The 25,636-nt window shown below is 38.6% G+C and overlaps 1 protein-coding gene and 1 long non-coding RNA gene across 2 annotated transcripts; one reads left to right on the top strand and one right to left on the bottom strand.

The window, feature by feature from the left end:
- Nucleotides 1-961: 961 nt before the first annotated feature.
- LOC133882584 (monolignol oxidoreductase AtBBE-like 15) lies at nucleotides 962-2,681 on the bottom strand. Its single transcript, XM_062321789.1, has one exon. It carries the CDS (start codon nucleotides 2,654-2,656, stop codon nucleotides 1,064-1,066), a length of 1,593 nt encoding a protein of 530 aa, XP_062177773.1. The 5' UTR covers nucleotides 2,657-2,681; the 3' UTR covers nucleotides 962-1,063.
- A 1,612-nt stretch (nucleotides 2,682-4,293) lies between these two features.
- LOC133881484 (uncharacterized) lies at nucleotides 4,294-5,795 on the top strand. Its single transcript, XR_009902529.1, has 3 exons — nucleotides 4,294-4,401; nucleotides 5,065-5,094; nucleotides 5,592-5,795. It is a non-coding gene; the product is annotated as an uncharacterized LOC133881484 (long non-coding RNA).
- The last annotated feature ends 19,841 nt before the right edge of the window (nucleotides 5,796-25,636 follow it).

Here is a 25,636-nt window from a genome sequence, read left to right as displayed (position 1 = left end):
GAGGCTAAATGAACTCCATTATTTATGTATTTTGAATTTCATTACAAGCATAACTATTTTGGTGGAACAATTATAAATGACCAGTTATTGTAATTGATGTCTGTGTATATGGAGATGTCCTGAGTATGGTTTGTGCATGGTTATAATTTTCGGAAGATCATATATATATATATATATATATATATATATATATATATATATATTAGGTTCTCAGATTTGGGTAACATTTAAATTGATTCTAAATTTTGATTTTTGAAATGAAATATAAAGAATAACTTGGAGCAAAATTAAGTCGTTTACGAAAGTCAAAGAACACAGTTTTATAACCAAATGAAATCTTTTATTTAAGCCTTTTGTAGCTAGCGTCAAATATTGGGATTTAAAAATGACGTGCCCTAGACAGTTCAAGTCGTGTAGTATATCAAAGGAAGCAGGCATACGATGTGATCTTACGACTTATAGAATGACGTGAAGCAGGCCTAGGATATCGAAGACCCATTAATAAAGAAGTGCGTTGCCCACACTTTAAACCAGCCAAATTCACGTCCCTACAAAAGGTAGTTTCAATTCGTGTCCTTTTTCAAAGGACTTAAAGACCATCGACGACCTTGTTGGTGGAATGACGTGGGTTTATTACATTTTGTAAATGACTGCATAAAAAGGACACCCACCTTTTTTAGGTCCTATTTCTTTGTTTGTAGTCTTTTTGAAAAGGACATAAATGCAGCAATATGTGGAAACAATTTTTTATGCTAAGTCAGATTTTTCATGTGCTTCTGATGATCCTCTTCAAATTATTTACAGCTACTCATGCTGCATGTATTTTACCATACACATTATTCATACTGCTCCTAGTTTTTTTCTTTCTCAAATTTTAGTTAAAATCTCTTGAAAGTTGTAACCATATATGTTTTTTACTTAAATATTTGTGATAAATTAAAATATTGTTCAACACTGGGACTATTTTAAGCATTCATTTATTCATTTGAAGCACTGGATGATATATATATATATATATATATATATATATATGTACAAAGGAAACTAATTAAGCTGTAGCGTTTCACATTACGTGTGGAAGAGGTGGGATGCTCTGTTCATGCCTGAAGAAGTTATCTGGATCAACTTTAGTCTTCACTCTTACCAATCTGATGAAGTTATCCTTGAAGTACTTGCTCCCCCAAACATTTGCCTCTATGAAGCTGGCGTTCTTCTTCATGTTCATCCCCAAATCAAGATCCCTGTAATTCGCGTATGCACCCCTTGGAAGCATCGAAACATAAGGACCCATATAATTGTAAAGCCTCCTTATCCACTCCATATGCGGCTTTGCCTTCTCCTTCTCATCCTGCCACAGAGATAGGTACTGGATTTTGAACAAGGTTCCGTTTCTGTGAGGAAAGGGAATTGCTGACTCTGAAATCTTGCTCATCATTCCCCCATATGGATTCCATATCATCAAAGGGCTATTTTCTTGCAGTAACCTTTTCCAGAGCCCCTCAAGCGCCGTCTCCGCTATGGGTTCTTTGACAAAGTCTGATTTCGCTTTGAAATAGTTCTTGAAGAGGGACTTCCCTTGCAGCAGAACTTCAGGGGGTGTTCCGCTTGGGTACCCGGCGATGTAAAGCACGGATTTAATCCAGCTTGTTTCGGTGCAATCTTTTCGTGTCAAACCCAACTCCGGGAAGCTTTGTTTCATAACTTGGAGGAGCCGATCAGCACCACCAAGAAACAGAGCATTATAAGAAGTTGTTACCGTTCTTCCGCCTTTAGCAGCGGTACTGGCCAATTGAATGACGACCCTGATAAACAGATTCTCATCAAGCTTATCGGCAACTTGTTGCCATTTGTAGAGGATCTTTGTTGCGCCTTGGTCTAAGGTCTTTGTAACGGTGAAAACTGTCACGGTTGGGGGAACAGGAACCAGCTTTATCTTCCACCAAAGAATGATTCCAAAACTTGCTCCTCCCCCACCTCTGATAGCCCAAAAATGATCTTCTCCCATGGCTTCCCGGTCAAGAATTCTGCCATTAACGTCAACAATCCGAGCATCAATGACATTGTCAGCACCAAGGCCGTATTTTCTCATCAAGGAACCGTATGCACCTCCGGTAATGTGGCCGCCGACGCCTAAGCTGGTGCAAAGACCGGCCGGGAAGCCATGGGTATTGCTTTTCTCGGCAATCCTATAGTAGACTTCACCAATAGTGGCACCAGCCTGAATCCACGCACTATTGTCTTTGATATCAACGCTGATGGATCTAAGCTTGACCAGGTCCACAATGATGAAAGGTGACTCGATTTGGGATACATAAGAGAGGCCCTCGTAGTCGTGGCCCCCGCTGCGGACTCTGAGATGTAAGTGGAGCTCCTTGGAGCAAATTACCGCAGCTTGGACGTGGGATTCATGGACGGGCAGGAAGATGAAGTCAGGCTTTGGCGCTGAAGGGAGCAAATACCTGAGGTTTTGTGAAGAGGATTCAAGGACAGTTGAAAAGGAAGAAGTGTTTGGGGTGAAAAAAGAGGTGGGGAGCGGAATGGAAATGTCAGAATTAAGAGTGAGGCATTGGATGAATTTATCTTGAATTAAAGCTGAAGCTGCGGAGGAGGCTGAGAGGAGGAGGAGGAATAATAGAGGAAACAAGGAAGACGCCATTATTGTTTTGTGCTTAATTTTGAATCTCTTATTTTTTATTTATGGGCGGAGCATTGGTACTGTAACGTGTAGTTGAGGTAATGCAAACGTCATGGCAAGGACAATATATATAATTATATATGATGTCGGTTTTTCCTTGAAAAAACATTAGATTAACTAGTTCATCAAGATTCAAGAGTTCTAGAAACCTACCAACCTAAAATGTTTTTAATTGAGATAATTAAACCCTAGCCTGCAATTCTTTTACAAAAAGATGAAATGATCGATGACTGAAAAAAAGGAATTGAAGATAGAGCTTTGAGACAGTACCTGTTTAGACGAAGCAGTGTCAACGTCGTGCCCATAATTCAGATGATGCTTTACGATTCCCTTGGAAAAGTACATTTCGTAAGGTGCCCAACACGTTTTAATTTATTACTCAATTACGCATGCATACCTTACGATTCTATTTCTTCTTTCATAAACAACGTACTGCCTTTTTTTTTTCTTTTCTTCTTTACCGTGCAGTGTGCACCTTCAACTACTACTTGACACCTTAGACCTTTTCTTTTTTTTAAAAGCAATGACTTGATGGATTTTTATCTCTACCATTTGGCTACAAAAACTCTTCAGTTTAAAGAACTCATGCAGATTTTGTGTTTCTTCTTCCTCTTGTAGCAGCTAGCTTAGATACAAATTTAGCTTCACACGACAATTTTAAAATAATAATAAAAAAAAAATAAATAGTAAGGCTACTCTTGTAATACCCCAAACATTAATTAGGGTTAAGTAAGCCTTAATCAGTGTTGACGGGGGTTTAGAATTGGGTGAAGATGTAAATGTAACGCCCAGTAATTTCAAGTACTTAAGAAATCATTGATATTGTTGAAGAAACAATATCCACATGTTTTTATAAGCAAACCTAAAGTTGTTTCGAAAAATTAAAAGATCAAAACCTAAAAACCCTTAAAAACTTAAAATTTACATTTAAGCTTTAAACTTTGATTGAACCGAAAATAGGTCAAACGAACTCAGATTTAGATAATTCAAAGACCGTTGTACTTACAAAAGAAAGATCTATCATATGGCAAAAGTTAGTAAAAAAGTCCACCAGTTGACTTTTTGACCCGAGCCTAAATAACCCAACTGTCGATATTAAACGAAAAACTGTCAAGAATAATATCTCCATGCTTCTAGAAACATTTATGTATAAAAAACAAGAGTAATGATGAAAGGATAGGATATCTCAAAAGTAATCATGAAAAGGAAGAAAAATCAATAAAGCCAGTGTGAACGCTGAAAGTGGATAAAAGATATTTTGGTTTTATAGACAGAAACTTTGACTTGATCAAAACTACGTCAAAACGAACTCAAAATGAGACGAACCAAAAAGAGAAAATGTTTGTCTTGAAGTCCTCTATCTACCCTCAAAATTTCACGTTAATCGGAGTTAGTTTGACCCTCGAAATAATTCTCGGAGTAAGCAGCCCCCATTTGGACGAAAATCCCAAAATGCAATTAGTTAATAAAGCAAGGACTTATTTGCAAGAACTTATCCAATAGGGTAATTCTTTTATTACATTTTGCACCTCAATACCCCTACCTTCCTCCTGTAAATAGGCATGCAAGGCTCCTTGTTTTCCACACAAAATCCTAGACAACTTCCTTGAAAGCTTTGTGCTTTGGTTTTTTCTCCCTTTTTCTCTCCTTCTACCACACAACCACTTCGGTGTTCTTGAAGTTATTTTTCTCTCCAAATCAAATTGGTAAGTAAATCTTGACACTTCTTCCTTACTATTTGATTTCATTACTTTTTATGAATTGTTTAAAAGACCCAATAAGCTTAAGAGATAAAAGAATTAAAGTAAAGGGTAATATAAACTGCTTTTACATTTAATTGTCCTCATGACTGATCTTATGACTTTCATGAGTTGATCGTATTTATATTTCGTATTTATATTTCATTGTCCTCATGACTGATCTTATGACTTTCATGAGTTGATCGTATTTATATTTCGTATTTAAAATTCATTGTCCTCATGACTGATCTTATGACTTTCATGAGTTGATCGTATTTATTTTATCATTTATTGCCTTACTACAAAGTGGCTATGCCGCTAATTTCTCTATCCCTTTGCGTATTTATTTTAAAATTTATTGTATTCCTACAAAGTGGCTATGCCGCTAATTTTCCTATTCCTTTGCATATTTATTTTATCATTTATTGTATTCCTACAAAGTGGCTATGCCGCTAATTTCCCTATCCCTTTACATAAAAATATTATCCTGTTAGGATTCATGTTGAAGTAATTACCTTTTAATTGATAACTAAAAACGATGAGTAAAGTGATTTAAAAATATACACATTTTTAAATATTGGAAAAAGGACTGATGTATATATCATCTTCTTTGTATATATTTTGTTACAGAAAAGGAGCTAAGAAACTACACCAAGGAGTGTAAGTATGGATGTACTTACTGAGGAATGATTCTATGTTTCATTAGGACTGTGTGGTGTGTGTTTATTGCATGTGGTTGTTCATGCATTGCATGTTGTGTCCAATTAATATAACGGCTGATGAGATAGCCATCAACAAGCTGATGTAGTAGCAAGGGGAAGGAAGGCTAGTCAGTGGATCCAGGGGGTTCAGAGTGACCCAGGGGTATCCGAAGGCCTAATATATAACTAATGCTGGGACCAGTAGGATTCCAGTGCAAACAGGGAAGACTTTAAGTGTGAGGCAAAGGACGTGAACGGGTTCAGATAACCTAGAACGAGAGGTCTGAAGTAAGATGATCCTAAAACACAAACTAAATAGTTACTACGATGCATATTCATACAACCCTTACATTTGCATTCTATATGAACTGTTATTAGATTGATGGTAACGTAGATATGAAAATAGATGACTCACTTGTTTGTCTATGCAAATATGATAACGCCATATTTGCATAGTTACTGATGCAGATCTGGAGAATGAAGGCATGGACCCATATGCCAGTTTTGATGGTTTTTGAAACCATTCAACGAACGATTATGTGCTAGTTTAGAAATTACTAGTTGTGCTTATGTTTTATTTTATGGCATGTAAATATGTATAACGGTGTCATGTTTAGCGTGTTTTATGTTATAAGCTTATGTGCTGTTTGTGGCACTAATTTTGATGCACCTAGTGTGCATATGACATGTAAAGATAAACATAAGTAACTTTTAATAAATGTACCGAGGTATTTCAGTCAGCTCTAAATGTGTTATGCTATCAATTCCTAAGGATTTAGAAGAAAAAAAATATATATTCCGCTGCGAGAGTTTATCTCTGATGTAGTAATGTCACGTGGAAACCGGAGGTTTCTGCTTACGGATTTGCAGGCTCAAATTCGGGGCGTTACAGTAAATTTTTATTTTCTGCCATAGTCGAACGTTCGACTAGGGTTACCGAACGTTCAATTTCACAGTATTCCAAAAGTTCGAATCCTCAGTCAATGAACTTTTGATGACCTGGCGTATGTCACTGTTCAGGCATCAACTTTATGCCAGAAGGTACACCAAACTTTCGATCAGGGACCACCAAACGTTTGATTTGACCAAAAACCGTTGGTAATACAGTACAACGAACATTCGACAAAAGTAACCAAAATTTCGATGTTCTGCTGTATTTTGTAATAAACAGCTCATTCATATCCTCAGCTGTTATGCTACTTAGCTTGCTTACTGTTTAGGCCATATCTTTAGCTACTTATTAATGTAGGAGAAAATCAGGCATAGGATTTAAAGATTATTTTTTGAATAAGATCAGCCCAAGAATGAAATGAATATATTGTACAAAATATTTGAAGATTATTTTTAGAATAATTTATTTTACTTTCTGTACAAATATTTTGTTTTGTCTCAAAGGTTACGGTTATTTTTGTATTTTTATTTCTGTAACACCCCGTATTTTAAGATATTAAATAAAATATCTTAAAATCGGATTTATGGTCTAATAAACTAAATATGAATATTTATTCATAAATATTCATCAAGATATATTCAAAGAGATTAAATGTTTATTGAAAAATATGTATAAGTGCATCGGCATGATAAACGGACCTTAAACTTAGGAATAACAAAAATAGGGTCAAACGAACTCCGTTTTGGTCAATTCAAAAGCCAGAACACTCATCTTGGAGTCCTCTATCTACCTATAAAGTTTTATATAAATCAGATTTTTGTAGTTCTACTGAAACTGTCCATGAACCTACTGCCCCTGGACTGGACAACATGCATGCGTGGCAGCCCAAGATTATGCCACGTCACCGCCACGTCACCCTATTGATTTTCTTATGCTTTCTTGAGTTAACAAGTGTTCATTCTTGTCTTGTATGGTAGTTTAACAGTTTCTATAAGGTCAAGTGAATATTTAAGGATAAAATTACCTAACTATAGGATAAGGTTAATAAGATAAGAGATATTATGAAATGTAATTATGATTGTGATGACTCACTAACTTGCCCTTCAAGTTGGTCTTCTAGCCATTAGATCAGATCAAAATGGATTGATCTGGACCATTTATTTCTCTATATAAGGATGGCTCCTTTCACAAATCGCATCTTCTTCTGTTGGAGAAATTCTCTCAAATCTCTCTCTTGGTTCTCTCTTTCTCTCTTAGTGTTCTTCTTCTGTTCTTGCAACAGAAATCAGAGCATGGAAGCTCTGATCTTCCTCAAATCAGCAGCAGCCTTCTCCCTTCCTTTGTTGTGCATGATTAGAATCAAAAATGAAAGAAATCAAAGAAGAAGGATTGCATCTTCTTCTCCCTTGGACGACAACTTTTGGTAAGTTTCTACCTTCTCTTCTCATGATTTCTCTAGTTCTTTCATGCCTCTTTGCATCACTCCATCCATGGATGTCGTAGCATGAAGAGCTCTTGCTCTTTCCCTTTTAGTTTTGGTTCAAAAGAAGAACTCTCTTTTCTTCTTCACGAACATATATAGATATCTCTAACTCTCTCTTTCTACCTCTCGGATTGATACAAGAAAAGAATCAAGGATCCTCTTCACCACATTCTTTGGCCAGATGTCATCTCTCTTGGGTTTGCTTGTGGTAAGCTTCTAAAGCCCTTAAGTTAGTTTTTATGTCATAAGTGGTAGAACGAGATAAGATAAGGAAAGAACACTTTAGAAAATAAGAGGTAGAACGGATTTAGAAACGAAAAGAATAACATGTTTTATGATTACGTATGTTACAAAATATCTCAAAAGATATTTTGAGATATTTTACAAAATATCCCATAAGATATTTTGAGATATTATACAAAATATCCCAGAATATATTTTCAGATATTTTACAAACTATCCTAAAAAGATATTTTAGATATTTTGAGATATTTTACAAAATATCCTAAAAATATATTTTAGATATTTTGGATAAGACTCTTATTCATTAATGTTATAAGTTTTGTTTTAAAATAAGGTTTTCAAAGTAGAGTTTAATCCCCTATTGTTGGTTGAGCGTTTGAAGTCTAATTGACCAAATATTTGGGTAGTGTAAAAAGTTGGGTGATTTGGGTTTTAAATATAAACTCTGTTGTTGTGAATAGTTGGGAATCTTGGAATTGTGGTAGTTGGCCGAATGGACTGCGATGTGGGGATATTGTGGATTTGCTGATCTAGGGTTGTGTAGTTTTAACTATGTTGAAAAATTGAAATGACTTCTAAAAGTAAAGTGTGTGCATAAGTGTCAACAAAAATTAAAGCACAGCGGAAAGTAAATGACACAGATATTTTTGTTGACGAAGTGGAAACTCAGTTAAGAGAAAAACCACTCCGGGGCAGCCAAACCCAGGAATTCCACTATTCAGAAGACAAAGCTAGATACAAGATAGTAACACTCACATGTACCAATGCAGTGGTCGTACCTTGATCTCTGACGTGTAACCCAACACGAACGCTTCCCAACTAGGTTCACCTACCTGAAGGGGTCTTCAATGGAACTCCTTACCTTAGAGCCGACCTCTAAGATAGACTTCGGTTTACAGCACAACACACTTGAAAAACGACTTCAGAGGAGATATCACGTCTCTGAGCTTTAATGGAATTCACACCGAATTCTTGCAGCTCTAAGTGCCCAGAGGCCTCTATTTATAGGCTGGGGGTCAGAATGGGCGTTAGGTAAAATAAGCCTGTGATCCGTCCGGACGGTGGACCATGACCGTCTGGACGGACAACTGTGCGACAGGATTTTCCAAAATTTTCGTGGAGAAATCTTTTCTGTATAAGAACATCGTCTGGACGGGATGGCTCGATCGTCCGGAAGGACGCACGTCCGCTGCAAGTAATTTCCATAATAGGCTTCGCGAGTTCGGACCAAGGGGCAGGAGCGTCCGGATGGCTAAACTTCAACACGCAATTTCCATATCTAATACGCGTGCGTCCGGACCACAAGGGAGAGACGTCCGGACGGTTGAAGTCGAATCGTCAGTTACCATATACGATGCACCAGCGTCCAAACCACAGCTGTCAGATGTCCAGACGGTTCATTTTGAACTGTGATTCTTGCCTTACGGAGATACGCGTCCATACGGGATACCACATTGTCCGGACGGTTGATTGATCTTCCCTTTCTTGAACTTGGAAAGAATCAGTGAACCGTTCGAGAACTGATAGGCGTCCGGACGTGCTGCTGAAACGTCCGGACGGAGCAAGCTGGCACAGAAGCTTCTCGATACGATGTAGGTGTCCGGACGGAAAGACACGTCGTCCGGACGGATGGAACAGTAGACAGATGGACGTCCAGACGGGATGACACATCGTCCGGACGGCTGACAGGGAACTTTGAAATTCTTCTGACTTCACTCTGAACAGTGGAATCCCTGTTTGCAGCATCCTTACATATAAGTGATTTTGTCCAAACACAGAATGAGGCCAAAATACTAACATATCTGTTTATTATGTGATGCTAAAATAGGTGTTTTTAAAGGAACTGAATTTTGGTAATTATTATGGAAAATGGTATTTTTGTAATTTAATAATAAACGCAGTTATAATGCCCACATGAAATATGTGACATTATAATTGAAGAATTTTATATGCCGTTACTATGTCAAAATAATAATAGGATTAAGAAATCAGAAATAAGTATAGGGTTAAATCTATGTTTAGTGAATTGTACTGATTCACTATTTGCTTGTATTATATATGTATATTGTTAGTTTTATTGGCCTCATTATGTGTATGGACAAAAACACTTGTATGTAAAAGATGCTGTAAACAGGAATTCCACTATTCAGAGTGATGAAGAATTCAAGTTCCCTGTCAGCCGTCCCGACGATCGAGCCATCCCGTCCGGACGTCCATCTATCCACTGTTCCATCCTTCCGGACGACGTGTTCACCCCAACCGGACACCAAACAGACCAGCATCATCCGTTCGGACGATGTATCTTTCCGTCCGGACCCTCTACTGTATCGAGAAGCTTCTTTTCCAACTTGCATCCGTCCGGACGTCTATCAGTGATCGATCAGCTTCAGATTCTTTCCAAGTTCAAAATATGGGAAGATTGATACACCGTCCGGACGATGTGGTTTCCCATCCGGACTCTCTCATACATAAGGCAAGAATCGCAATTCAAATATCACCGTTCGGACGTCAGTCAGCCTTGGTCCGGACGCGCGTCCAACTAATATGGAAATTGCCGATTCGACTTCAACCGTCCGGACGTCTGCCTCTCATGGTCCGGACGCACGCATAGCAGATATGGAAATTGTGTGTTGAAGAATTGTCGTCCGGACGTTCATCCCCTTGGTCTGGACGCGTTAAGCCTTATATGGAAATTACTTGCAGCGGACGTGCGACCGCCCGGACGTCAGTGTCTCACCGTCCGGATGCGGCTCTTAAACAGGAAAGATTTTCAGCGAAATTTTCAGAAAATCCTGTCGCACAGTTGTCCGTCTGGACGGCTCAAGTTCACCGTCCGGACGGCGTCCGTACATATTACAGCAGTCGCCCATTCTGCACCTCAGCCTATACATATTACAACAGTCGCCCATTCGGTATTGAATTCCATAAGAGCTCAGAGAAGTTCAAAATCCCTCTGAAGCCGTTACAAGTGTGATGCGCTACATCTGAAGTCTATCTTAGAGGTCGGCTCTAAGGTAAAGGATTCCATTGAAGACCCCTTCAGGTAGGAGACCTGGTTGGGAAGTATTCGTGTTGGGTTACACATCAGAAAGCAAGGTACGACCACTGCATCGGGTTAATGTGAGTGTTACTGTCTTGTATCTAGCTTTGTCTTCTGAATAGTGGAATTCCTGGGTTTAGCTGCCCGGGAGTGGTTTTTCTCTTGATTGAGTTTCCACTTCGTCAACAAAAATCTGTGTGTCTTTTATTTTCCGCTGTGCTTAATTTTTGTTGACACTTGTGCACACACTTTACTTTTAGAAGTCAATTTCTATTTTCAATTGGTATCAGAGCTTGGTACACTCTGAGAAGATTAAATTCTTGAGTGTCATTTATTTTTTACTTCTATTTGCTACTATGTCTCAAACTCTTAATTCTGTTCCTACCATCGATGGTACGAACTACGGCTATTGGAAAGCTCGGATGCGGTTCTTTTTAAAATCTATTGACTGTTGGAGTATTGTTGAAACTGGTTGGACTAAACCAGAGGATACAACCCTCGAGACAGTCCCTCTGAAAAACGCTTGACTTTCCAATGATAAAGCCCTCCATGCTCTATGCCAAGCACTTTCTCCTTCTGAATTCGCCAAAATTTCAAATTGCGAATCAACCAAAGAAGCATGGAAAATCTTGGAGACAACATATGAAGGCACGAATCTTGTTAAATTTGCCAAACTTCAAATGTTGATTTCAAGATTCGAAAAAATTAAGATGTTGGAAGAAGAGACCTTTGGAGAGTTTTACTCCAAGATGAATGACCTGAGGAACTCCATGGTGAGTCTTGGGAAACCTATCTCGGATGTAAAACTCATCCGAAAGATTCTAAGATCTTTGCCTGAGCGTTTCAGAATCAAGGTGACCACCATTGAAGAAAGCAAGGATCTTGAGGAGATGAAGATTGAAGAGCTGGTGGGATCTCTTCAAACATATGAGCTGTCTCTGCCCCCGGTCAAGAAGTTGAAGACCATTGCTCTAAAGGCTTCCAAGAAGAAGGTAGAAGCATCATCTGAAGATGACTCTGAGGATGAAGAAAAGGCTGTGGCTATGTTAGCCAAAAATTTCAGAAGACTGATGAAAGATGATCGGTTCAAGAAGAAGTTTTCTGAAAGAGTAAAGAAATCTCCCAGAGAAGTTGAACCTGAGGAAGAAGATAAGAAAGATCCCAGAGGACCCCGATGTTTTGGATGCTCAGGCTTTGGGCATATCCGGGCCGATTACGGGAATCTTAGAAAGGGCAAGGGGAAAGCATACAATGTGCCTCTCAGTGATGAGTCAGAAGAAGAAGCTCCAGAGTCTGAAAAATTTCTGGCCTTTGTAGCCCCACATGTTGAAGAAGAAGACTCGTATTACTCGGAGCATAGTGATAATGAGGAAGAGCTCAAGGAAGCCTAAAAGACACTCTACATAGAGTATGAGAAGCTGAGGGAAGGCCGAAAGTAGCACCATAATGATCTGAATAGTTTGCAGACCGAGAAGAGTTCATTGCTGCTCAAAGTACAAGAGCTCGAGGAAAATCTACTAGAGACGCAGCTCCAGCTAGAGCGAGTCACTGATAAGAAGCTGACTCATATGATGTCTATCCAGAAGAGCCCAAATGACAAGACTAGCCTCGGGTATGTAGCTCCCTCTTCTGATGTTCCTTCTTCCTCAAAGACTGTGTTTGTGAAACCTACAGTCCCAGAGCCTCCTCCCACAGTTGAAGATAAAAAGAAGGAAAATGTCAACGATGATGTTCCAGGCATTCAGGAGCCTCATTCCATCAGAAGACCTCCCATTTGCCATCACTGTGGTCTTAGTGGGAATGTTCGCCCTCAGTGCTCCCTCCTGAAAGCACCAAAGGCCAAAGCCAAGAAAGAAGTGCCCAGACAAGCTCATTATGGCACTAGACCAGTAGTCCAGCATCAGACTCCATGGCATCAGGCGTCTTACCAAGCACCATGGGAACAAGCACCAAGGCATCAGTATCAAGCCCCTTGGTCTCATGCTCCTCAACATCAACGGCCTCAGCAGCAGTTTGTACCAGCCAATCACAGTGGCACCTACAAGAGCAAACCCAAGTAGTTTAGAAGGCCTCAAAAGATGAAAGAAGAACAATACTTCAGTAAGCCTCCTATCTGGATGTAGAACATTATGGAGTGGATGATGCAGTCCTGCCAGCAACCACCCACTAGAAGGCAGACTTGGGTCGAGAAGGACAGTCACCCCATGAGGGGGAACCGACGCACCTAGTAGATTCAGGTGTTTATGCCTAGGATTTGGTTCCTAATCCTAAGACATCAGGTTTGATTGCTTGCACTTTTACTTGTTATTTTTGTGTGCTTACTATGCAATCGAGGAACCAGTTTGTTGTGCCCCTATTCTCTTGAGAGAGCATTGCAGGTACTTGTTGGGGAAGACAGAAAAAGCAGGTCGAGCGACTGTTTTTCTGTATTGGCATCATCAGGTTTGATCTTGCCTTGCGTATGATGTCTTTTCCATATTGCATTTTTTTTTAAAGTTAAAAAAAAAAAATTTGGGAGAATTTGCAGGATATTTTTTCTCTTGGCATATCAGATATTTGCATGTATTTTCTCCTGATATCTCAATTCTTTGGGTATTAATTTACTTTGCTTAGATATAATTGAGAGTTTCTGACTATAATTTGCCAAGTGTTTTCCTGTATATGCAAAAATTGGATTGCTTATTTTCTCATGCGATGAAAAATGTGCACTATCCACGAGTCCCCTAAAGGTACATCTTTCATTCTCTAACTTTGTGTTTCCAGAATTTTGGATAAGAGAAGAGGTTTTTAATAAGATGACCAAATTGACCACATGCTAGTTGAACCTAGCACCTAAAAACTCTGGCATTCCCTTTAGTTTGCAGCAACATAAGAAACAAGCAGTTAATCATATGAATTATGTGCTTTAACGTGTATATTCACTGCTTATGTGCTACATTTGCTTTATGCCTTGCCCTCTACGTGCAAGTAAAACATTTATATTGTCCTTCATGGTACAAGTAAATCACTTAGGTGCTGCATCTCAGGGGGAGTGTATCAGATGAAGGTGGCTAGGCCCTAGTAAGTTATAAGGTTTGACTTTTGGCTTATCTTCCATTTATTTTCTATCTTGTCTAGAAAATCTGGTTGCTCTTTGTCATTTTTGTGATAGTCATACCTTGTGGGTTAAGTCTTCACACACACATGCATTGCATGAGTTGAGCTGTCTATTTGAATTTTCTATGTCCAGGAAAATGTTTGTGCTGATTGAACTCTCAAATCTCTTTTATATCTCTGCTTAGTTTTGAGATGCTCCCTGATTGAGTTATCAGTGGATTATACATGCGTGTTCTGAAACTAACTTGAGAAAAATTAAAATTTTGTAAATTTTTCTTCAATCTTCTGTTTTTCAGTGTGAAGCGTCCGGACGGACCTATTCTTACGTCCGGACAAGTGACACATCCGGACATGATCTCTACAGGTTTAAGACTTGCGTCTCTTTCTCTGCCATACACACATCTTTGCATTTTTATTGATTTATCATGGCATCTTATGTGTTTTTCTCGTGGATTTCTCCCGAGATTTTGGCATTTTTTTGCACATCTCTTTTCATCCCATGATCTTCATTGTGTCTTCCGTTATTCTTTTAAGTTTTTGTGGTTTTAGAATATTGGAATATTTGTTGGGATATTTTCTTGAGATAGTGTGTATGAAAATCCTTCTCTGTCTGTGTGTTGGGCTGATCATGATATATTTATGCCTTATGAGTAGCTGCATTGCTTATATTTCTCTTTGGCATCTATTTGACAGCCATGCTAAATACCACATTATTTTTGGAACTAACAGGATCTAATGGTATTTCTGGAGATATTTTTGGTTGGTTTTGATTCAGGAATATGATATCCAGCGGCTCCCAACACAATGTTTGACAGATGGATCCTTTGGAAAACTGACTGTTGTTGAAGTTGGATGTTCAAATTCCAAAGGTCTTAGGATTAGGATGAGCTTTTTCCCCAGCTCATGCAGAGCCTTCCGTAGCATTCCCTCAGATCTGCATTAGTCAGAAGTTCAATGGTGAATCTCCTCAGTTATCTTGCAGACCAGTTGCTTAGAGGATGTCAATCCGCGGATAACCAAGTTCAGGCTTTGCAAAATCAAGAGATTGAAGATTTTTCAGTCCATGGTTCCCGGCTTTCGGAGCTAGAAGTCGAAGTAGTACAAATCCAGCCTTTACGGATTTCTCTCTGATACTTGATTTTAGTGGATCAGCAGGATTTGATACTTGGAGGATTTCTGTTCCTCTCTTTTCGGCCACTTGCAGACTTCTCTCTTTTTTCCTATTGTTTTGGATTTTAGAAAGTTTATGTCTGTGGATATTATTACTCTGTTTACCCTGGTCCTTCTGAGACCGTTAGGGGGAGTAATTGTTGTGTAGTATTTCTCATTACTCTAGTTTACCCTTTGTCCCTTTGTGACAAAAAAGGGGAAGTAATTTTTATTTTTGGACCGGGAATGTATTTCCAAACCGGTCAAGTGTTTTTTGTCCCAGAATGGCTAAAATGGGAGTTTGTTAGTTTTATTGGCCTCATTCTGTGTATGGACAAAAACACTTGTATGTAAAAGATGATGTAAACAGGATTCCACTATTCAGAGTGTTGAAGAATTCAAGTTCCTTGTCAGCCGCCAGGACAATCGAGCCATCTCGGCCGGACGTCCATCTATCCATTGTTCCATCCGTCTGGACCCTAGACAGACCAGCATCATCCGTTCAGACGACGTATCTTTCCGTCTGGACCCTCTACTGTATTGAGAAGCTTCTGTTCCAGCTTGCATCCGTCCGGACCTCTCAGCAGCCCGTTCGGACGTAAATCAGTGATCGATCAACTTTAGATTCTTTCCAAGTTCAAAATATGGGAAGATTGATACACCGTCCGAACGATGTGGTTTCCCGTCTGGACTCTATCATACATAAGGCAAGAATCGCAATTCAAATATCACCGTCCGAACGTCAGTCAGCCTTGGTCCGGACGCGCGTGCAACTAATATGGAAATTGCCGATTCAACTTCAACCGTCCGGACGTCTGCCTCTTATGGTCCGAACTCACGCATAGTAGATATGGAAATTGCGTGTTGAAGAATTGTCGTCCGGATGTTCATCCCCCTTGGTCCGGACGCGCTAAGCCTTATATGAAAATTACTTGCAGCGGACATGCGACCGTCCGAACGTCAGTGTCTCACCGTCCGAACACGGCTCTTACACAGGAAAGATTTTCAGCAAAATTTTCAGAAAATCCTGTCGCACAGTTGTCCGTCCGGACAGCATCCGGACGGCTCAGGTTCACCGTCGGGACGGCGTCCGTACATATTACAGTAGTCGCCCATTCTTCACCTCAGCCTATAAATCGAGGCCCCTGGGCATTGAGAACTTCAAGAATTCGGTATTGAATTCCATAAGAGCTTAGAGAAGTTCAAAATCTCTCTGAAGCCATTACAAGTGTGCTGCGCTACATCTGAAGTCTATCTTAGAGGTCGGCTCTAAGGTAAAGGATTCCATTGAAGACCCCTTCAGGTAAGAGACCTGGTTGGGAAGCATTCGTGTTGGGTTACACGTCAGAGAGCAAGGTACGACCACTGCATCGGGTTAATGTGAGTGTTACTATCTTGTATCTAGTTTTGTCTTCTGAATAGTGGAATTCCTGGATTTGGCTGCCTCGGAGTGGTTTTTCTCTTGATTGAGTTTCCACTTCGTCAACAAAAATCTGTGTGTCTTTTATTTTCCGCTGTGCTTAATTTTTGTTGACACTTGTGCACACACTTTACTTTTAGAAGTCAATTTCGATTTTCATATATTACAGTGATTATATCTGTGGATCAATTTTTGTAGCAGGAAAGAACTGTGAGTATTTCTCACTCACTGAGGGTGATACGTGTGGTTTAGTCTTTAGCAATGTAGTGATCTCTGTTTTATTTGATTATATGTTAATTGATGTCTGGCATTTAATATGTGTAACATGTTTTGGTTGAGATTATGGATGTGATGCCATTTCCATGATTATATTATGGTGTGATAAGTCTTGATAAAAAGACTGGAGGTTTAGATACCAAGGTGTTAGTGAATTGAGGAGACCAATGGATAAATGAAAGTTTAGGTACCAAGGCATATATACACTATAAGATCGTCGGATGAACCAAAGGTTGAAGGAATAATAGAGAAAAGCAGTGATAGAAGAATAAGGTGTTAAATTAGCGGAGAAAATAGCGCTAATAGTATGTTAAATTATCGGAGAAGATAGCGCAAATGATGTGTTAACAAGAGATATGGTTTTGAGTTTGTGAATAATTAAAGGAACAAGCATGATTATATGTGGATGTGATTATGTAATTAGGAATATTGATGAGTGTCAAATATTGCATATATGGACCCTTTAATTCACATTTACTAAACCTTTAGTTTTGTTATTTTCTAATGTTTTTTGTTAGTTTTGGTATTTTAGTGTTTTGCAGGTCACTGAGAGAAAACAATAGCATTATGGTGAAAGAAAGCACACTTTGAGATGACCTAGATGATTTGGTTATGCTCAACCAAATCAAGGAGAGGACTAAATCGGAATTTTTCTAATTGGAGTCAAAATCGGATTGGACTAAATTTCAGATTCTGCCTATGTCACAGTATTTTAGCCATAACTTTCAGCTCAAATATCCGATTAAGGTGAATCAAGTGGTGTTGGAAATCTAACTCAATTTTCTACAAATCATTGTGAAATAGGATTTTCCTAATTCGGACGTCTACTTTGCAAAAATTGCCTCGTAATAAAAGACCGCAAATCTGGACGGATTTGGAGTCCTTTTCCTTCTTGGATTGAGTTTTGAGTTTCCTACTCAAACTAGGAGACTAACCTCCGATTTTACTAGAAATTCTAGGGTTTGTTTTCTCCCTGTAAATAGACCTCTAAGCTTCAAGAAAAAGTGTGTGAGGCTAGAACAAAATTTTGGTGTCTTCTTGCAACAATTTTTCTTGTAAGTTCTTCTAATTTGTAATGTTTTCAATTCAAGTTAGCATGTTATTTTTAGCCATGAAAGGCTAAATCCTCAAGTAAGGTTGAGGATGAAGCCTCACTTATGATTAGCAACAATATTTTCATGTGATGTAATATTTTCCAATTTTAATGAGTTTGATTGTCAATTGTTTTACTTCAATTCAATTTTGTGGAATGATTCTTGGATATCTTTTGTGATTCAAGGATACATTTGATGATTTAGGATAGTTCCATAGAATTGATTGTGCTTGGTTTTCTTTGTTTTAAAAAATTGGATATCCCTTGTGATTTATTCTACGAATACAATTGAAGTTTTGATTTAAATTGGATATCTTGCTGTGATTTACAGATACACTTGATGGTTTAATTTAAATTGGATTTCTTTTGTGATTTGGGTAAAGAATAGATACATGTGATGGTTTTCATTAATTATTTGAAGCAAAAGTAAAACATACTTAAGATTTTATTGTGAGAACTTTGGAAAATATTATTGATCATGAGAATATGTTGCTATGAGTTTGTGAGTACGAATTCCGATACCTTAGTGCCTTTTTTTTTTATTTGATTACATTCACTCTAGTTAATTTTGTTTATGCTTTTGATTTTTATTCACAAAAACAATTTCTTAATTTTTGGAACTAGGTTAGGATTAAATTAATTTGGACTTAAATTTTGTTTGCAAAAACGCAATTCCCTGTGGGATCGACCTTTCACTTGCAATCCATTAACTGCAAACGATTCATGCACTTGCGAGTAATTAAAATTTTCACATCAAGTTTTTGGCGCCGTTGCCAGGGATTGAACCCGGGTCACCCGCATGACAGGCGGGAATCCAACTGTCAACATTTGGATGCATTGTATATGGTTATATAAATCAGTGTGTCAATATGTGGTTGAAGACCGTTGACTCACTCGACCACAGTATGAGATTGTGGTGTTAACCATAATCACATGCGAGTTTTGCAGGAACAAAGGCAGGAGCTACTAGGTTATGGATGAGACTTTTAGTTAGTAGATGTTATATACAATGGTTGTGTAATGTTTGTGCCGCATGTGGTACGTATGTTGTTAATTGGATGTATTTTATTATATCATAACAAATGGTTATTATTTACATATTGAGGTTATTCAGTCAGCTCTGATGTGTTATTGTAAACGAAGAAAATGTATTCTGCTGTCAATTTATACTATGATGACGTCGTTGTTGATATCATAACGATACGTGAAAATCGAAAATTTCACTTATGCCTTTTTGTAAAAGTGCAGGTCGTTACAATTTCTTTCTTTTTCTCCAAGTACTCTGCTTGGAAAGTACTCAAGCTTTACCAATATAAAGGCAGGTCGGTATTATTTTGGAATCAAGTTTTGAAGTATCAATTAAATTTTAAGTCTTTCAGAGTTATTTCTCTGTTTGCTTATTTGGGGCAATTAGGGGTTATCTCTTCCCTCTTTGTTATTTTCTCTCTTTCTGAATTCCCTTTTCTATCTTCAACTCATAGTTTCTGCTGCTATCATACGCTGTCAGAACAATCTTAGTTCTGTCTGACGTCAATTGGTATCGAAGCTTAGCGTCTTGGGGTGAATTTTCATGACTGGTGCTCGTGGTTGGCTTGGATAGGTTCTAAATGGGGAAGTTCCCTACCATGAACGCAGTGTACAAGACATAGTGATTGAAGACTTGCAAAAGCAGGTTGTGGAGTTAACCCAGCATGCGGTGCAAAACATGGAGATGTATCACGATATTGATGATCGCGATTCAAAATCAAATTTCGAGAACCCGTATCACAATCCTGTTCTGGTTTGAGAACAACGTGGTTAGGATGAAGAGTTTGTTAATGAAGAGTTTCAATATGATTAAGACGTTGGAGATCCTTGTCAATGTTTTGTAGATTCGAATTCTCCTCCGATTTATGACATCTATCATGACGAAGATGATTTATTGAAAAAGGTAAGTGTTGTGGTTGATGCAATAAAATTTATTGATGAAAATAATGACTACCATGTGTTTGATGAAAGTCCACATAACGAGAGATTTCAGTTGAGTAATGAGGAAATTAGTTATGTTGATTTTCTTGGGATTGAAAATTTTCTATCAAATTGCCCTAGTAATAATTTGGATGTTGCTTTTGGCATGTTCAATGAAAATTTTAATTTTTGTGGTCAAGAAAGAATTGATAATACTTTGAAGACTTTTATGGAGCATGAATTAGAGAAAATAAATGAAAGACTGGAGAAGATTGATTTATTTCAAGTTGGTGTGAGAAAATTCATATCAATTATTTAGAATCAAGTTGTGATGGGTTGCAACTTGTTTATCTTCTAGTTTCAAGTTATTTTTGTATTAGAAATACGGGATGGAATAAATTGATCGAACATCCAAAAGATCAAGACAAAGATGATTCGAATTTGTGGACAAATACTTTCCAACCCGGTGAGACTGATGCAGATGAAAATTAGGCATAAGATTTGAAGATTATTTTTTAAATAAGATCAGCCCGAGAATGGAAAGAATCGTACAAAATATTTGAAAATTATTTTTAGAATAATATATTTTACTTTCTGTACAAATATTTTGTTTTGTCTCAAAGGTTACGGTTATTTTTGTATTTTTGTTTCTTTCTTTTTGTCCAAATATCCTGTTTCAAAAGTACTCAAACTTTGCCGATATAAAGGCAGGTTTGTATTATTTTGGAATCATGTTTTCAAGTATCAATTAAATTTTAAGTCTTTCAGAGTTATTTCTCTTCTTGTTTGTTTGAGGTGATTAGGGGTTATCTCTTCCCTATTTTTTATTTTCTCTCTTCCAGAATTTCATTTTCTATCTTTAATTCATAGTTTCTACTGCTATCATACGCTGTCAGAACAATCTTAGTTATGTTCGGCGTTAGTTGGTATCAGAGCTTAGCGTGTTCTTGGGGTGAATTTTCATGACAAATGCACGTGGTTGGCATGAATAGGTTCAGAATGAGAAAGTTCCCTACCATGAATGCAGTGTACAAGATGTAATGATTGAAGACTTGAAAATTCAGGTTGTGGAGTTAACCCAGCGTCTAGCAGTGCAAAACATGGAGATGTATTGCGATATTGACAGTCGCGATTTAGATTCCAATTTTGAGAACCCGTATTACAATCTTGTTCTGGTTCGGGAACAACATTGTCGGGATGGAGAGTTTGTTGATGAAGAGTTTCATGAAGAAGACATTGAAGATCTTTGTCAATGTTTTGTGGATTCGAATTCTCCACCAATTTATGACATCTATCGTGACGAAGATGATTTATTGAAAGAGGTAGTAAGTTTTGTGGTTGATGTGATAAAATTTATTGAAGAAAATAATGACTATCATGCGTTTGATGAAAGTCCACATAACAAGAGATTTCAGTTGAGTAACCAGGAAACTAGTTATGTTGATTTTCTTGGGATTGAAAATTTTCTATCAATTTGTTCTAGTAATAATTTGGATGTTGGTTTTTGGCGTGTTGCATGACAATTTTAATTTTTGTGGTCAAGAAAGAATTGGTAATACATTGAAGACTTTTATGGTGCGTGAATCGAAGAAAAAAATAAATGAAAGACTTGAGAAGATTGATTTATTTCAAGTTGGTGTGAGAAAATTCATATCTATTATTCAGAATAAAGTTGTGATGGGTTGCAACTTGTTTATCTTCTAGTTTCAAGTTATTTTGGTATTAAGAAATATGGGATGGAATAAATTGATCAGACATCCAAAAGATTGGACAAAGATGATTCGAATTCGTGGATGAATTCTTTCCAACCCGGTGAAACTGATGGAGGAGAAAATCAGGCATAAGATTTGAAGATTGTTTTTTGAATAAGAACAGCTCGAGAATGGAAAGAATCGTACAAAATATTTGAAGATTATTTTTAGAATAATATATTTTACTTTATATACAAATATTTTGTTTTGTCTCAAAGGTTACGGTTATTTTTGTATTTTTATTTCTTTCTTTTTCTCCAAGTATTCTGCTTGGAAAGTACTCAAACTTTGCCTATATAAAGACAGGTCTGTATTATTTTGGAATAAAGTTTTTGATAGTTTGTATAATTGGCTACATTCTGTTGAACAAAATCACTTCTATGTAATAATGCTTAACAAACAGGGATGTTGTTATTTTCAGAGTCTACATTTTTATTATATGCTACAAGAAGACTCTGTGCAGAAATCAAGACAGTGAATTTCAATTCCCTTTCATTCGTCCGGAAGACTTGGTATTCCGTATGGACGCTCATCTATCAAGCATCATCCGTCCAGACGACGAGAACTTTCCGTCCAGACTCCAATCTATGTTCAGAAGCTTTGAGCTATTCCAAGTTGCATTCGTCCGAATGTTTCAGCAACACGTTCGGACGCCCTTCAGTATTTCAGTGTTTGACAAGTAAAATGATTTCTTTCCAAAACACAAATATGGGAAGACAGCTGCAAACCATCCGGATGTCAACTCTACATCGTCTGAACACTGTCATTGATAAGGCAAGTTGTGCAGAAGATGTTCAACTGTCCGGACGCTCAACCTTATTATGGAAATTGCGTGGAGCAGAAGTGCAACCGTCCAGATGCTAGGGCAACACCATCTGGTCATGGGCCTATTCAGGAAAGAATAATCAGCGAATTAGGAAAGCCGGTTGCAGAGTTGTCCGTCAGGATTCCCTCAGCTATCGTCTGGATGCCGCCTAGAGAAAATTGAATCAGTGTCGATTTAGGTCTTATCTAGCCTATAAATAGAGGCCTCTAGGCATGTAATTTGTAAGAATTTAGTATTGAATTCTGTAGAGCTTAGAGAGTATATTTTAAGAGTTGTTATGCTGATTCGCTTACTCTCATAGGGAGGAGTCCTAAGGTAAAGGATTCCATTAAGACCCCTTCAAGTAGGAGACTTGGTTAGGAAGCGTTCACGATGGGTTTCGTGTTAGAGTAATTGGAACGATTGCTGCATCGGGGTATGTGAGTGTTACTTTCTATGTACTAGCTTTGTCTTCTGAATAGTGGAAATCCTGGGTTTGGCTACCCTGGAGTGGTTTTTCTCTTAACTGAGTTTCCACTTCGTCAACAAAATATTTGTCTCTTTTCAATTTCGCAATTTAAATATTTTGTTGCACACTATCACACACTTGGTAAATTAGAAGTCAATTTTATTTTTTTCAATTGGTATTAGAGCTTGGTACACTCTATTAAGATTTAATTGTTGAGTTTGATCTGTTGACTTCTACTTTTCTACATTTGTTTCTATCATGTCTCAAAATCTTAATTTTGTTATACCCTTTTGTTAGTATTTTGGCCTCATTCTGTGTTTGGACAAAATCACTTATGTGTAAAGATGCTGTAAACAGGGATTCCACTTGACAGAGCATTTTCAGAAGACTCTGCACTGCGAAGAAGATAGAAGATAGAAGATTCCCTGTCAGCCATTCGGACGACATGTCATCCCCCCTCCGGACGCCCATCTGTCCACTGTTCCATCCGTCCGGACGACATGTTCATCATGACCGGACGTCAGACAGACCAGCATCATCCGTTCAGACGACGTATCTTTTCCGTCCGGACCCAACACTGTCTCAAGAAGCTTCTTTTCCAGCTTGCATCCGTTCGGACCTCTCAGCAGCCCGTCCGGACGTCCATCAGTGATTGGTCAGCTTCAGATTCTTTCCAAGTCCAGTATATGGGAAGATCAACTTCAACCGTCCAGATGATGTGGTTTCCTGTCCGGACGCAATCATAAATGTTAGTATTTTGGCTTCATTCTGTGTTTAGACAAAATCACTTATATGTAAGGATGCTGCAAATAGGGATTCCACTGTTCAAAGTGAAGTCAGAAGAATTTCAAAGTTCCCTGTCAGCCGTCCGGAAGATGTGTCATCCCGTCGGGACGCGTATCTCCGTTGGTCCAGACGCTGGTGCATCGTATATGGTAACTGACTATTCGACTTCAACCGTCCGGACGTCTCCCCCTTATGGTCCGGACGCACACGCATCAGATATGGAAATTGCGTACTGAAGTTTAGCCGTCCGGACGTCTCCCCCTTATGGTCCAGATGCACACGCATCAGTTATGGAAATTGCGCGCTGAAGTTTAGCCGTCCACGCTCCTGCCTCTTGGTCCGAACGCGCGAAGCTTGTCATGGAAATTACTTGTAGCGGACGTGTGTCCGTCCAGACGATCGAGCCATCCCGTCCGGACGATGTTCTTATACAGGAAAGATTTCTCCGCGAAAATTTGAAAAATCCTGTTGCACAGTTGTCCGTCCGGACGGTCATGGTCCACCGTCCGGACAGCTCACAGGCTTATTTTGCCTGACGTTCATTCTGACCCCCAGACTATAAATAGGGGTCCTTGGGCACTTAGAGCTGCAAGAATTCGGTGTGAATTCCATTAGAGCTCAGAGACGTGTTATTTCAAGTGTGCTGCGCTGTAAACCGAAGTCTATCTTAGAGGTCGGCTCTAAGGTAAGGAGTTCCATTGAAGACCCCTTCAGGTAGGTGAACCTGGTTGGGAAGCATTCGTGTTGGGTTACACGTCAGAGAGCAAGGTACGACCACTGCATCGGTACATGTGAGTGTTACTATCTTGTATCTAGTTTGTCTTCTGAATAGTGGAATTCTTGGGTTTGGCTGCCCCGGAGTGGTTTTTCTCTTAACTGAGTTTCCACTTCATTAACAAAAATATCTATGTCATTTACTTTCCGCTGTGCTTTAATTTTTCTTGACACTTATGCACACACTTTACTTTTAGAAGTCATTTCAATTTTTCAATAAGGCAAGAATCGCAATTCAAATGTCACCGTCCGGACGTCAGTCAGCATTGGTCCAGACGCGCGCTCATCAGTTAAGGAAATTGCCGATTCGACTTCAACCGTTCGGACGTCTGCCTCTCTTGGTTCGGACGCACGCATAGCAGATATGGAAATTGCGTGTTGAAGAATTGCCGTCCGGACGTTCATCCCCCTTGGTCCGAACACGATAAGCCTTATATGGAAATTACTTGCAGCGTACGTGCGACCGTCCGGACGCGGCTCTTAAACAGGAAATATTTTCAGCGAAATTTTCAGAAAATCCTGTCGCACAGTTGTCCGTCCGGACGGTGTCCGTACATATTACAGCAGTCACCCATTCTGCACCTCAGCCTATAAATAGAGGCCCCTGGGCATTGAGAACTGCAAGAATTTGGTATTGAATTCCACAAGAGCTCAGAGAAGTTCAAGATCCCTCTGAAGCCGTCTTCAAATGTGCTGCGCTACAATTGAAGTCTATCTTAGAGGTCAGCTATAAGGTAATGAATTCCATTGAAGACCCCTTCAGGTAGGAGACCTGGTTGGGAAGCGTTTGTGTTGGGTTACACGTCAGAGAGCAAGGTACGACCACTGCATCGGTACATGTGAGTGTTACTATCTTGTATCTAGCTTCGTCTTCTAAATAGTTGAATTCTTGGGTTTGGCTGCCCCAAGTTTGATTGCTTGCACTTTTACTTGTTATATTTGTGTGCTTACTATGCAATCTAGGAACCAGTTTGTTGTGCCCCCCATTCTCTTGAGAGAGCATTGCAGGTACTTGCTGGGGAAGACAAAAAAAGCAGGTCGTGCGACTGTTTTTTTGTATTGGCATGATCAGGTTTGATCTTGCCTTGCATATGATGTCATTTGCATATTACATTTTTTTAAATTTAAAAAAAAAAAAAAAAAAGAATAAAAAATTGGGAGAATTTGCAGGATATTTTTTCTCTTAGCATATCAGATAATTGCATGTATTTTCTCCTGATATCTCAATTCTTTGGGTATTAATTTACTTTGCTTAGATATAATTGAGAGTTTCTGAC

Source organism: Alnus glutinosa, chromosome 11 (genome assembly GCF_958979055.1).
Source record: "Alnus glutinosa chromosome 11, dhAlnGlut1.1, whole genome shotgun sequence".
Lineage (NCBI taxonomy): Eukaryota > Viridiplantae > Streptophyta > Magnoliopsida > Fagales > Betulaceae > Alnus > Alnus glutinosa.
This window is presented reverse-complemented; position numbering and strand designations above follow the sequence as displayed.